The 12,285-nt window shown below is 53.6% G+C and overlaps 6 protein-coding genes across 6 annotated transcripts; 3 read left to right on the top strand and 3 right to left on the bottom strand.

Moving 5' to 3' along the window:
• Positions 1 to 582: 582 nt before the first annotated feature.
• On the top strand, positions 583 to 2,517 carry A1O7_08887 (uncharacterized protein; the record flags this gene model as incomplete). Its single annotated transcript, XM_007762876.1, has 3 exons — positions 583 to 1,037; positions 1,091 to 1,552; positions 1,611 to 2,517. 3 exons carry the CDS (start codon positions 583 to 585, stop codon positions 2,515 to 2,517), a joined length of 1,824 nt encoding a protein of 607 aa, XP_007761066.1.
• A 1,677-nt stretch (positions 2,518 to 4,194) lies between these two features.
• A1O7_08886 (uncharacterized protein) lies at positions 4,195 to 5,221 on the bottom strand (the record flags this gene model as incomplete). The annotated part of the gene is made up of 2 exons (XM_007762875.1): positions 4,195 to 4,536; positions 4,634 to 5,221. 2 exons carry the CDS (start codon positions 5,219 to 5,221, stop codon positions 4,195 to 4,197), a joined length of 930 nt encoding a protein of 309 aa, XP_007761065.1.
• Positions 5,222 to 5,699: 478 nt separating this feature from the next.
• A1O7_08885 (peptidyl-prolyl cis-trans isomerase-like 2) lies at positions 5,700 to 7,438 on the bottom strand (the record flags this gene model as incomplete). The annotated part of the gene is made up of 2 exons (XM_007762874.1): positions 5,700 to 7,333; positions 7,402 to 7,438. The coding sequence occupies 2 exons, from the start codon at positions 7,436 to 7,438 to the stop codon at positions 5,700 to 5,702; spliced, it is 1,671 nt and encodes a 556-aa protein (XP_007761064.1).
• Positions 7,439 to 7,776: 338 nt separating this feature from the next.
• On the bottom strand, positions 7,777 to 8,786 carry A1O7_08884 (uncharacterized protein; the record flags this gene model as incomplete). The annotated part of the gene is made up of 2 exons (XM_007762873.1): positions 7,777 to 8,526; positions 8,613 to 8,786. 2 exons carry the CDS (start codon positions 8,784 to 8,786, stop codon positions 7,777 to 7,779), a joined length of 924 nt encoding a protein of 307 aa, XP_007761063.1.
• A 604-nt stretch (positions 8,787 to 9,390) lies between these two features.
• On the top strand, positions 9,391 to 10,868 carry A1O7_08883 (translation elongation factor Tu; the record flags this gene model as incomplete). The annotated part of the gene is made up of 4 exons (XM_007762872.1): positions 9,391 to 9,553; positions 9,605 to 9,633; positions 9,686 to 9,948; positions 10,001 to 10,868. The coding sequence occupies 4 exons, from the start codon at positions 9,391 to 9,393 to the stop codon at positions 10,866 to 10,868; spliced, it is 1,323 nt and encodes a 440-aa protein (XP_007761062.1).
• Positions 10,869 to 11,552: 684 nt separating this feature from the next.
• Positions 11,553 to 12,050, top strand: A1O7_08882 (uncharacterized protein; the record flags this gene model as incomplete). The annotated part of the gene is made up of 1 exon (XM_007762871.1): positions 11,553 to 12,050. The coding sequence occupies one exon, from the start codon at positions 11,553 to 11,555 to the stop codon at positions 12,048 to 12,050; it is 498 nt and encodes a 165-aa protein (XP_007761061.1).
• Between the last annotated feature and the right edge of the window lie 235 nt (positions 12,051 to 12,285).

Here is a 12,285-nt window from a genome sequence, read left to right as displayed (position 1 = left end):
TGGCGATTGGCACGGACCATTACGTCCTGCCCATCGCCAAGTCCATTGCAACTCCCCCGCCGAGGAGGCGAGATACCCAGAATGTGTGAATCTCCTAGCCCTATTTTTGCTAGCATTCAACCGTACCAATGGTCTTTCTCAACGGCCATCGCGACCTGACGTCGCAATCTCACATTTGACGTGGGACCTGTTACCCAACACTGCATTATCGCAATGGAGACGCCCGCCCGCCACCCATGCCGGGACTCTTTCTAGAAACAGTCGATTCATTGGCCCCATCCTATCAGCTATCAGCTGTGGGGATCCAACTGGGGGAGTGAACCATGGCGGATCGTGGTGTGAACATGGGGCCGATCATCTTCGAGGCCGATATCATGGCAATTGTCCTAGTCAATGAGCTAAAACGGCGCCATGAGCCATATCCTAGTCAAGCGATATCTATGCAATTCGCAAAGTGACGCGCAGAAACTCCCCTATAAGAAGCAGGTGAGCTCCCCTGCTCCTCCATCCTCTCTCCGTCAGCATCACTGCGCAAAAGCTGTCGCTCTGGCTGACTGAGCTGCTTCCTCCAGTGAAAAGACCATGGCATCTGGCATTGGATCCATCTCCGGCCCCGGGGCCGTGGACGACAAGCGTCTCCGCGCCGATGGGCTCGACGCGACCACTTACCCAACGCGTGTTCTGCAGAAACTCCACGACCCCAACATCTCCATTGAGGAGTATCTTCACTATGCAAAGATCACTCGCAACGAGGAAGACCACCTGTACGGCCCTGGCAGCGACTTCACATCTGGCAGTGGACCGACGATGACCTTCATCAAACAAAAGATCCTGCGCAAGCAGGTCGACAACACCCGCCGAGAGTCCGTCACTCGGCCCAGGTTGTCTGTCAGCGCCCAAGGCGAAGGCCAGATCGTCAGGGCTGACGAGACCGACTCGGGCAACGAGAAGACCGGTAGCGGGAGAAAATACGAGCCGATGGCCATCTCAGACGACGAATGGGTCCAGGCTTCTCGAGCAGCGAGAACAGCCACCTGGTAAGCAAGTAACCGTCAGAATACTGGTCTGAGTCGCTGACCCATCTTTGCAGGGGCGCCGTGTTCTACCTGATCACGACCGACATTCTGGGGCCCTTCTCCACTGGTTATGCCTTCTCTCAGATGGGTCTGGGACCCGGTGTCGCGCTCTTCACCGTCTTTGGCGCCCTCGCCGGCTACAGTGGCTACCAGCTGTGGAGGATGTACCTGCAGCTCGACAGCGACCGCTACCCCATGAAGGGCTACGGCGACATTGCCTTCCGCGTGTACGGGCCATGGTTTCGCCACACGTGCAACCTGTTGCAGTCATTCCAGTTCTTCCTCAACGTCGCCTTGATCGTCCTCAGCAGCGGCCAGTCGATCAGCCAGCTGTCCAAGGGAAATCTCTGCTTCATTGTCTGTGTGGTGGTGTGTATGATTGCCGGGTGCATCATCGGTCAAATCAGGACGTTGCAGCGCTTCGGCTGGCTAGCTTCGTGGGCGGTGTTTCTCAACCTCTTCATCATCTTTGCGACGTGAGTTCCGTCCCGCTATATCTATCATGTCAAACCGACTAACTTGCTTGCCTCGTAGCATGGGCGTCATGGCGCACTCAGACCCCAATTATAAGCTCTACGCGGCATCAAACCCCGACTTTGATATCAACCACCCCGACCCGATCCAGGTATCCGGCGCCGCGCCCCCAGGGCTAGGTATCGTTGACAACGTCAACGGGCTCATGAACGCGGTCTTCTCCTTTGGTGGCGCGACCTTATTCGTGGAATTGATGGCCGAGATGCGTCGCCCCATGGACTTCTGGAAGGGCCTCCTCTGCGCCGACATCCTCATCTACGCCTGCTACATGGTCTACGGCATCTACACGTACTGCATGCAAGGCCAATATGCGTACAACGTCTCATACCAGGGCGTGTCGCCGTACGGCTGGCAAACGGCATGCAACATCATCGGGCTGATCACGGGGCTGATCGCCGCCGTGCTGTACGGCAACATCGGCATCAAAGTCCTCTACAATAACATGGGTCGCGACCTGCTGAATTTCCCGCTTCTCGAGAGCAAGACCGGCAAGTGGATCTGGGTCTTCTTCGTGCCCGTCTACTGGGCCCTCGCCTGGGTCGTCACCCAGTCGGTGCCCCAGATTAACACGTGGATCGTGCTCGTGGGCGCGGGCTGCATCCTGCAGTTCACGTACACGTTCCCGCCCTTCCTGATGCTCGGGTTCAAGGCCCAGCGCGACGCCATCTTACCCGGCGAGGCGTTCGACCCGGCTACAGGCGCCATCCGCCGGCTAGACAGTGGCGTCAAGCGCTGGTGGCGCGGCTTCAAGAAGGAGTTCTGGTGGAATCTGTTCGATCTGGTCTATTACCTGGGCAGTTGCGCCACGTGTATTCTGGGCCTGTACGCCGGCTTCGACAGCATGGTCGGCGCGTACAGGAATTCCCCCAACCTGAGTGCCTGGAGGTGCGAGAGTCCTACAGGATAGGAAAACACGAGAACCCAAGAAAATCAAGCCATGTGAGAAGGATGAGCAGACCCTTGCGCGCCGTGTATCTGTATGCGCGGGTGTGTACCAGGTATGCAGTGTCCGTGTCTGTGGGTATGTAGCTATTCCTCTCCTGTGCCCTTTGATCTTGGTGTGTCGAGAACGGTTCAATAATTCAAACCAGTTCACGTACCCTATTCTTGCCTTGCTGCCGTAGGCTATTCCAAGTAGTTGCTGTAGTCGTCATGTACCGCAGCTGCATTTTGCAGAATGGACGCCTCGTCAGTACAGCCTCGTCTTACGTCGTCATTATGCTGACCAGGAATCCATGGATTCGCGATTGAGAATTGGACAACTTCCCTCGATTCTTCAAGATTGAGTTACAATGTCCTTCTCCTCGAGACTCGGACAACGTCACCCGCACACAGGGTTGAGTTTCGATGTTCATAGCATTGCGCGTATACATACTGCACGTAATCATGAGCATGGGATAGACGGTAAGAGTATATTATTTACGGACCATTGTAGACACACTGTACACCGTACACCGTACACCGTACACCGTACACCGTACACTGAATTGTGAACTGTGGGAATCCGTACTCGCAGAATCATCACATCACCCGCTAGGTGCCTACACCGTACGTACCTTTGTACTGGTTCTAAGAGTACTCAATACTCAATATTCACCGTCACAGCTTGAGATTTTAGCTCACTTCGACGAACATACACGTGCATGTCCGGCTCTAATAGGACAGACAGACGGACAAAGACTGACAACGTTTATATATCCTCAGTCGGAGCCAGAGTCAGAATCATAGTCATAGTCCCGAGTCAGGTCAGACTCCAAGTCGGCAACATCGACAACCACAGCCTAGTCCCTGCGCAGCTGCTTTGGTTGTCTCTCTTCATGCTCACCTTCGCCTTCATTGGCGTCGTCGTCTTCAGAAGACCTCTTCATGCAGACAGCAGGTTTTGTCAACGATGTCATTGTGGCTTCGGTGGTCTCCTCGGGCCCCGCCTGGATTTCATGCTCCGCTACTGTGTGGGCGAGAGCACCTGTATACGTTTCTGTATGCGCCTCGTCAGCTACAGCACGCGCATTCCCATCCTTACCTATCCTTGGTGCCTCGTCGTACGACGGAACGATCCATTCGTCTGTGTGCCACTCTGCGCAATCCCGCCTGGGCGGCAAGTTGCACAGTGGTTTTCCGTGGCATGGGACCTGGCACTTGCAATGAAGCTTGCCGTCGCACACGGGTACGCAGTGGCACCCGTTCGCCGGATCGCAGTCACAGGGGTACTCGCAGGTGCTCCGGCCTGGATACTTCTCCGTGTTGGCGAGGTCCTTCATCATCCTGGCTCGAGTCCACCAATACCTCCTCCGTTGAGAGGGCAGCTGGAGAAGATCGAACAGGTCTTCGAGATTTCTGTTCCTTCCACCCTCCCGGAACAGCCAGATGTATTTCCCGGCCTGGGCTTCCACGTACGAGCGCACTCCGTCATTCAGGGCCTGGATTTTCTTCCTGATGGACTCCGGCAGCGTTGCGTCCGGTGCTGGTGGTTCGCGCTCCTTTCGTTCGGCAGCGCGGGCGAGGGCAGTGGTGAGAAGGACCCACTCGCAGACGTCCTCCGCGCGGAGCGTGCCGTGGTGCTGGCGAAACTCGACGGTCCTGGTCACTCACCTCGGTTTTCGCCTAGGGCGTTGGTGAAGTTGACGAACCGTTCCCTTTTCCCACCCGGTTGGCGGGGTGTTTTGTTTAGTAGTTTGTGCAACAGGTCACGCTCATCGGCGTCCACTTCGAAGATCTTCACGAAGGCCTCTTCGCATGAGAACTGCGGGGCCAATGCGCAAGAGTGCTCGCTCGCATTGATCGCCGTGCGATTGCTTTTGGCGTATTTGAAAGCTTTCGTGCCCTGGTAGCCTTGCCTTTCGGGATGATGGAGCAGCGTGATGGCGTCTTCAAAGACCATGCATATGAACGCTAGATGTTGGAGAAACTCCGTGGAAAGATCTGCCTGCTCACCTTCATCGCTGGGTTGTATACCGACGTGCACGTGGACGGAACCCAACTCTGGACCTGTTGTGAAAAAGTAAGGTGCCTCTGGATCATACTGCCTCTGGATCATACTGCCTCGGAATCGCATTTAGCTGGTCCTGGAGCTCTGCGAGGCCGTTCGAATGCAGGTCATTTGCGTCGTCAAGTTCAGGCACTTTCAGGGGGCGTGAGATGAGCTCCAACCCAGTCAATTGCCAGTCATTGAAGTTGGAGAGCCTGATCTCCGATTGGGATCTGGAGCGTTCCATCAGCTGGTCCGCGCTGGTAGGTACCGGCACTGCGTCCTCAAGCGTTAGCTTCCAGTTTAGATATTGATCAGGCACATCTTTGGGATCCGAGTAGAGCCTTACTTCAAGCACAGGCGCGTGCTGTCCTGCGTTTGTGCGGATAATCTTTGCAGCCTGTCGTAGTCCTGCACGGTCAAGCTCTGTGCGGTGCTGCTTGTCATTCGGGTCGTAGCTTTCTGGGTACCACTGGGAAAGTGGAGCGCCCACGTCGCCTGGTTTCACAGGGCAGTTCTCCGGACGAAGCCAGGCATAGTCCGGTCTGGTTGCGACTTTGTTCTGCTTGATGCCGAAAAGATGCTCAAACTCGACGCCAAACGTCAAGTTGAGCCGCTCGGGTATCTCGCCTGACTTTGACATTCGAGTAAGAAATTAGTGCTTTGGGAGAGGTACGTATTGGCAATTGCGTACCTTAGTGGGTGCGAGTAAACAGTCCTGGGGTCTTGTGTAGCCATTGATTAACTCGTCATAGGCGCTTTCGAGTATAAGCCGCGCAAGGGCAAACAAAGACGGAGTGAGCACAGACATTGCAGAGAGGAAGGGAATGAGAACGGGCGTACTTCAAACAATGCGTTGGACGTGCAAGTCGACTGTCTGCAACAAAGACAGAGTGAGAAAACAGATTGTTGCTCGAATTGAACAGACAACCGCAAACAAAGAGACGCCTGTAAATATTCGAACCAAGTGTGCTCGATTTGTATGGTGGTATAGCGCGCAAGGGTATCTGAAGGAAGCTGCAGGGAGGAGATTCGTATGCATGGAGGGAGGCAGACCGTTTGTAGGTGCCATAAAGTCCCCGTCAACGCGGAGAGCATTGACATCCTCATCCTGCCTTGTATTACCACGAATCGAAGTTCCCGAAGCCGCCACCGCCTTTCGCCTTTTTGCGAACAGGCTCCTCCGGTTCATCGTCGCCTAATTCGCCAAATTCGTCGTCTTCAACTCCGGCGCCCTTGCTTGCTAAAGATGCTTGTAGATATTTGCCGACTTTTCCTTCTGCGTGGCCGGCATCTACAGTACCATCATTGCGTATCCGCTTGCCTGTCCATGTGGTGCGGTCTTGATCAACATCGTCCTGTCCCGGCTTCTCAGCCTCATTCTTCTGCTTCCAGAACTCCTCAAACGGATCGATCAGCACCGTGGCCTCGACGATCTGGATCTCCTCCTTTGGCCGGTCGTTGCTGTCGACAGGTACGTTTTCGAGCCGTTTCAACACTTCCATCGACTCGTCATCTGCGTCATCTACCACACGGCCGAATATCGTGTGTTTGCCGTCGAGGTGACTCACCGGCCTGTACGTGATGAAGAACTGCGAGCTATTGGTGTTCTTGCCTTTGTTTGCCATACTCAATACGCCTCTCTTGTCGTGCTTCAGGGGTCCTTGCAGCTCGTCGTTGAAGTTTTTACCCCATATGCTTTGTCCGCCTTTGCCTGTACCCGTGGGATCGCCACCTTGAATCATGAAATTGCGGATACTGCGATGAAAGATAATGCCGTTGTAGTATCCCTTCTTGACCAGGTTGAGGAAATTCCAAACAGCCTTGGGGGCATACTCGGGATAGAGTTCTAGGGTCAGTGGGCCGAGAGTGGTTTGTAATCGAATATAGCCTTTGGACTTCACCCGTCGGGGTTTTAGGATGTATTCTTCGTCTGTCATTGCCGCAAGAGCATTGGAGGTATGGACAGTCATGCCTGTCGAAGTAAAGGAAGCAGCTGCGAGGCCTGTTGTATGCCGCGTTGCATTGTATGGCACTGATTTCCCGGCTTGTGTTGTAGACGTTGGCTTCTTGCTAGCGGTGGTTGACTGCTGTGATAAGGCCTTCTGCCCCTGGGCATTTGCTCGTTCAGCCCGCGCCTTTGCGACAGCTTCCTTCGCTTTCATGACTTTCAAGTCTGCAGCACTGCCCAGGCTTGCAGCATTTATCGAGGCCTCCTCTTTTGGGATGCCGGAATCTTGGCCATCTTTCAGGTATTTGAACGAGCTGAGATTGCGCGACTCTATGTTCTGCGGGTCTTGTAGAGTGACGATATCCTTGCGCGAAAACTCCTCGTCCGTCACCAGATCCCGCCACATTTTGGGCTTTATGTTCAGTCTTTCAATTGTATCATACGCAAAGGCATTCGCAAGGTCGCCATGTCGGATGGCCACGATATGGGTGTTGTCTGTAAAGACCTTGAAGGTAACCGGATCGACGTATTCACCCGCATCGTTTTTGGCGAAGTTGAGCTTGATGAGATCCTGCTGCTTCAACGGTTTGCCGTTTGTCGGATTCGTGTCATGTTTTAGCAGCCAGCGCAGGATGTTCTCGTGGTCGAATATTATGCCTTCGATTGTACAAACAGGAGTCGTGAATGGCTGCAGGCTCAGCGCGCAGAAGTTGAAGGGTAGGCGTTTGAACGAGGCATGGCCGCTTGTATCAGCGCGCACGCCGGCGCCTGCACTGGCTGAGTAGGCATCCGAGGAAGCCCATTCTGAGTGTGTGATCTATTCAAATGTCAGTACGGCCTTGCAGATTTAGCGTGAGTGCGCCTGGTCGTACGTAGAGTTTGTCGGTCCCTGGAAAAGCTCGTCAGCATGCTGAAGCGAGCGGTAGAAGGCGATCTAACCTTTGCCCATGGCCGGTTTCCAAGAGTATTCGAATGTGTGTTGGTTGAGGAACTCAGAGCCTTTGTTTGACCGAATGCGGAGAACAAGTCTTGCGTCAGCCTTGTCCTCAGCCTCGTCCTCAGTTCTCTCCTCAGCCTCGTCCTCAGCCTCGTCGTCTAGCCTCGTAGTATGAAGGTCGTAAGAAACAAGATTGCCCGTAATACTGATTTATTGAAGGAAATCTAGTCTATGGCCCTATGCAATCGCGTAGGCAGCCACTCTATCTTCGCTCAACTTTGCATGTCCGTCATTACATTGAGGATGACACTCATCGTGGCAATCCTAGGTACTTGAAGTATTCGGCAGGTCCAGCAGAATTCCAAACTTCCGTTTCCGCTTCAGTCACGATCCACACAAGTCCCAGCATCGCAGCGGAGTTCGCCCCAGCGCCTCTGTCAAGTCCACTATGCCGCCGGGGAATCATGCACATCCACTCCTTGACCAAGATCACGTTGTAGTCGGTACCTTTGCCAGCTTCGTAGTGGCTCTGACGGACGCATCTGAGGAGCTCATCATAGGCATGCCCAAGGGTAACCAGATCAGCATTCATCGGCAGGCGAAGCACAAAGTGCTTGTACGGAACGTTGGATATATCGTCTGTGACATAGACATCAGATTTTGCCTGGTTAGGGAACAGCTCAAAACCGAGTTCTTGTTCATCGGGGTATGGCCAGAGCTGCATGTGCTTGTGGCCTTGGCTCGACCCAGATTCGAACCCGCAGTTGTAAATCATCATGTATGGTTCTTTGAAGTGACACAGGATCGTCCAAGCAGCGGCTAGATCATTCCGGCTAAGACCATCTGCCTGTGGTACAAACTCGCGGGTGATCAGGAGAAGACTGGGTCTGTAAACACTGAATTTGTTTACGAGCAAGAGGTGATCTGGTTCAATTGATAAGAGTACCTCACTCGGGGGTGGATCGAGAAATGGATTATGGCCTTCTCCTGTGGTCCGCTCTGGTGCATCCGCGGGTGTAATAGGTTTACGACGGAGATGAGGAGCAAATCGAAAGCTGAGCTGGATGACTTAGTCAATGCCTATACTGTGGGCGTCTGATTTTCCCCTTCGCTCGGAGCTTTGCAGGGCGTCAACAAGGCACTCACCTTGAACCCTTGGTCTTCAATAGTCTCAGCAGTCGAAGGCTCGTAGATCAGCTGCCCCGTAGCCGTGAGCCGGTCGAATCTGGTAAGACACAGTTCTTCCAGGCCTGCCTGAATGTTGAGCGCCTTTATGAGTCTTAAATCTCGGTCTTGGTCTTTGAAACTCTCGCCCTCCATTGTGTATGTGGTTAGACAAGACAAAGTGACGCTTGGGCTAGGTGTCTATCGTGACAGGGAGACAACAAGAGACTGTCAGGTAAAGTCAGGCAATAGCAGCTTGCGATGCACCTGAAACTTTAGAAGCTGATGATCAGGGAGAATATATCATGCCGTTCGAGCCTATTGCTTCTAGGATGGATGCCTGAATGAACGCCGGCTCGTCTGAAAGATACCCAAGTCGACGCGGTATCGAGCCGTAACCTAAGTTGATTCACCGTATCGCAGTGGTTGGCAGACAATTGGACTTTGAGTGCCGGTGGTCAGTGTGTTCTCACCTTATTGGACGGGAATGGATTCATGCAATTCTCGTCCGCAACAATACCTGTGTAGAGAGGACACAGCCCAAATCAAATCCCAAGAGATGGGCTGGAAGATGTCTGAGCACGCTGGCATGAGTGTTTCACCGTACTGAGCCTTACCCGATCAGGCCACGACTGGAGCTCCCTACAGATTTATTTTCTGGGCTCGTGCTCGCATCGAGGGAACTCGACTTCCCATAGTGCTTGTCCTAGGTTTTGGCGGTTCTTCTTTTCATTCATTTAATCTTCTTCGGGGCGTCGCCATGGCTTTCTCTCGCTCAGTCACTTCGCTTTTCCGCACATCCCGGCACATTGTGTCGCCTTCTCGAGGCCTCAATCCGGTCAACAGAGTCTTTGGCCATGATAGATTCGGTGCAAGAACATATGCTGCTGTCTTTGAGCGGACGAAGCCTCATGTCAACGTCGGTCAGTATCATGTCTTTGCTTGCTGATGATATTGGTGCTGACGCTGTACAGGTACCATTGGTCACGTCGACCATGGCAAAGTAAGTCGCTTTCCCACGCCTCCGGAATCTATGCACTGATCGCATTCTCCAGACCACCCTCACAGCAGCCATCACGAAACGACAAGCAGAAAAAGGAATGGCGCAATTCCTCGACTACGGCAAGATTGACAAGGCCCCCGAAGAGCGGAAACGTGGTATCACAATTGCAACCGCGCATATCGAGTACGAAACGGATAACCGCCACTACTCCCACGTCGACTGTCCCGGCCACGCCGATTACATCAAGAACATGATTACTGGCGCTGCCCTGATGGACGGTGCCGTTGTCGTGGTTGCTGCAGGTGATGGACAGATGTAAGAGAATGCAACATGGACATTTACGGATCAGGAGACTTACATAACCCAGGCCCCAGACAAGAGAACACTTACTGCTTGCCCGTCAGGTCGGCGTTCAGAAGCTGGTTGTCTTCGTCAACAAAGTTGATACTGTGGAAGACCCAGAAATGTTGGAACTCGTCGAGATGGAAATGCGCGAACTCCTGGGATCATACGACTTTGACGGAGACAACACCCCTATCATCTTCGGCTCAGCACTTTGCGCGCTTGAAGGCAAGAGACCCGAAATTGGCACAGAGAAGATCGATGAGCTCCTAAAGGCCGTCGACGAATGGATCCCGACCCCTGCCCGAGACACCGAGAAGCCTTTTCTCATGTCTGTCGAAGAAGTCTTTTCCATCGCTGGCCGTGGCACAGTTGCTTCCGGACGTGTCGTGCGAGGTATCTTGAAGAAGGACAGTGATGTGGAGATTGTTGGAGGCCGTGAAGAGGTCATCAAGACCAAGGTCACTGATATTGAGACCTTCAAAAAGTCTTGTGACGAGTCAAGAGCCGGTGATAACTCTGGACTGCTACTGCGAGGCGTCAAGCGCGAGGACATCCGACGTGGCATGGTTATTGCCGTTCCCAACAGCGTCAAAGCCCATCAGGAGGCTCTCGTGTCACTCTATATCTTGACCGAGGAAGAGGGAGGCAGAAAATCTGGGTTTACCGAGAACTACAAGCCGCAGGTCTACATCCGAACAGCAGATGAAGCTGCCCAGCTGAAGTTCCCCGAAGGCACCGAGGATACTAGCAGAATGGTCATGCCTGGAGACAACCTCGAGATGGTCCTGAAAACACATCACCCGGTAGTCATGGAAGCTGGTGAACGGTTCAACATGAGAGAAGGCGGACGAACCGTGGCAACCGGTCTCATCACCAGGATCCTGAAATAAGATAAAGCTCGCAACATGACGACCATGCCAGAACGGAAGAGAGGAATGCCGAGCCATCCACCGACGCCGCGGAGCTATGTATCAAAAGTGTCATATTTGTCGCCTGGTCTGGTCACGTTCACAGCTTCTTGTACATTCTGCTAGGGTTCGGGGATTGCAAAGAGATCATGACCACTGGGCCATTGCGACAGCTCGGAGTCAATGGGAAGAAAAGGCCTGCATATACCACTCAACCTCTCTACTTCAATTGAAAATGTCTAAACATGCACAATCAGGAAGACAGTGCCTTCTATCCCAGACATCGTGCCATCTTACCCCGATCGATTCTCTACTTGTAGCAAACCCCAACTCACAGTGCTTTCCGCCTTTCCCCCACAGACCCCATATCTTGGCTTCGTGCAATTAGCACCACAGTCAGATGAACCACTGTTCCACTGCTCGGTTCTGTGCCGAATGTGGGAGTCCATGCTCTTCCTAAACACCGCTACGGCACTTGACATCCGTGAACAGGTAATCTAAGCATTTCAAGGCGTTCAAATTTCCTGTAAGTATTTGTACCAGCTTCACATCACAAGGACATACTACATGACAAGTTCTTTGCTTGCCCTCCAAAAACCCTCCCAATCTACCCGCCGGTCTCGTCGACGGTATATTGTAGGGTACACATCTACTTCGCGTTTCAACATGGAAGGCCGCTGCCAATGCGGCGCCGTCAAATTCCGCACCCCCAACGACAAACCCGTGAAATGGTTCATCTGCCACTGTCTCGAATGCCGCCGCCAATCCGCCTCCGCGTTCGGCATCTCCGCCATCTTTCCCAACTTTGACCTCCTGGCCCAGAACCCGGGCGCCGGAACAGGGCCGGGGACGGGATCCGCGGACTCTACAAACGACGCGAACAGTTACGAGAACGACCTGATAGGAACGTACACTCACTCCAATACGACCTCCGGACGCGCGAAGCGGTGCTATTTCTGCAAAAAGTGCGGCACGCGGATCATGAATCTTAGCGTCGTTCCCGGGAATGGTGCGGGCGGGTGGGTTGCCGTCAAGGGCGGGTGTCTTGAGGGCATTCGCGGCGACGTGTGGACTTCGGCCACGCATATTTGGACGAAGAGTGCGTTGGTGGGTATTCCGGAGGGGGTGGAGCAGTACGAAGGAGATCCGCCGCCGAGGCAGTAGGGTGTCGAAGTTTTGATTTGAGAAGTGAGCAAAGGGAAGGAAATGGGAGTCAGAGATGGTACTGTATGCTCATCGAGGTGTGATCCGGTAGCAGTAGTAGGTTATGTGGTTGGGGATTGCGCCTGACTATATTTACCAGCCAGCACAGCACAGCACAGCACAGCACAGCACAGCACAGCACAGCACAGCACAGCACAGCACAGCACAGCACAGCACAGCACAGCACAGCACAGCA

The sequence above is a fragment of the Cladophialophora yegresii genome (assembly GCF_000585515.1).
Source record: "Cladophialophora yegresii CBS 114405 chromosome Unknown aczIN-supercont1.6, whole genome shotgun sequence".
Lineage (NCBI taxonomy): Eukaryota > Fungi > Ascomycota > Eurotiomycetes > Chaetothyriales > Herpotrichiellaceae > Cladophialophora > Cladophialophora yegresii.
Note: the sequence above shows the minus strand (reverse complement) of the source record. Positions and strands in the feature narration are given on the sequence as shown.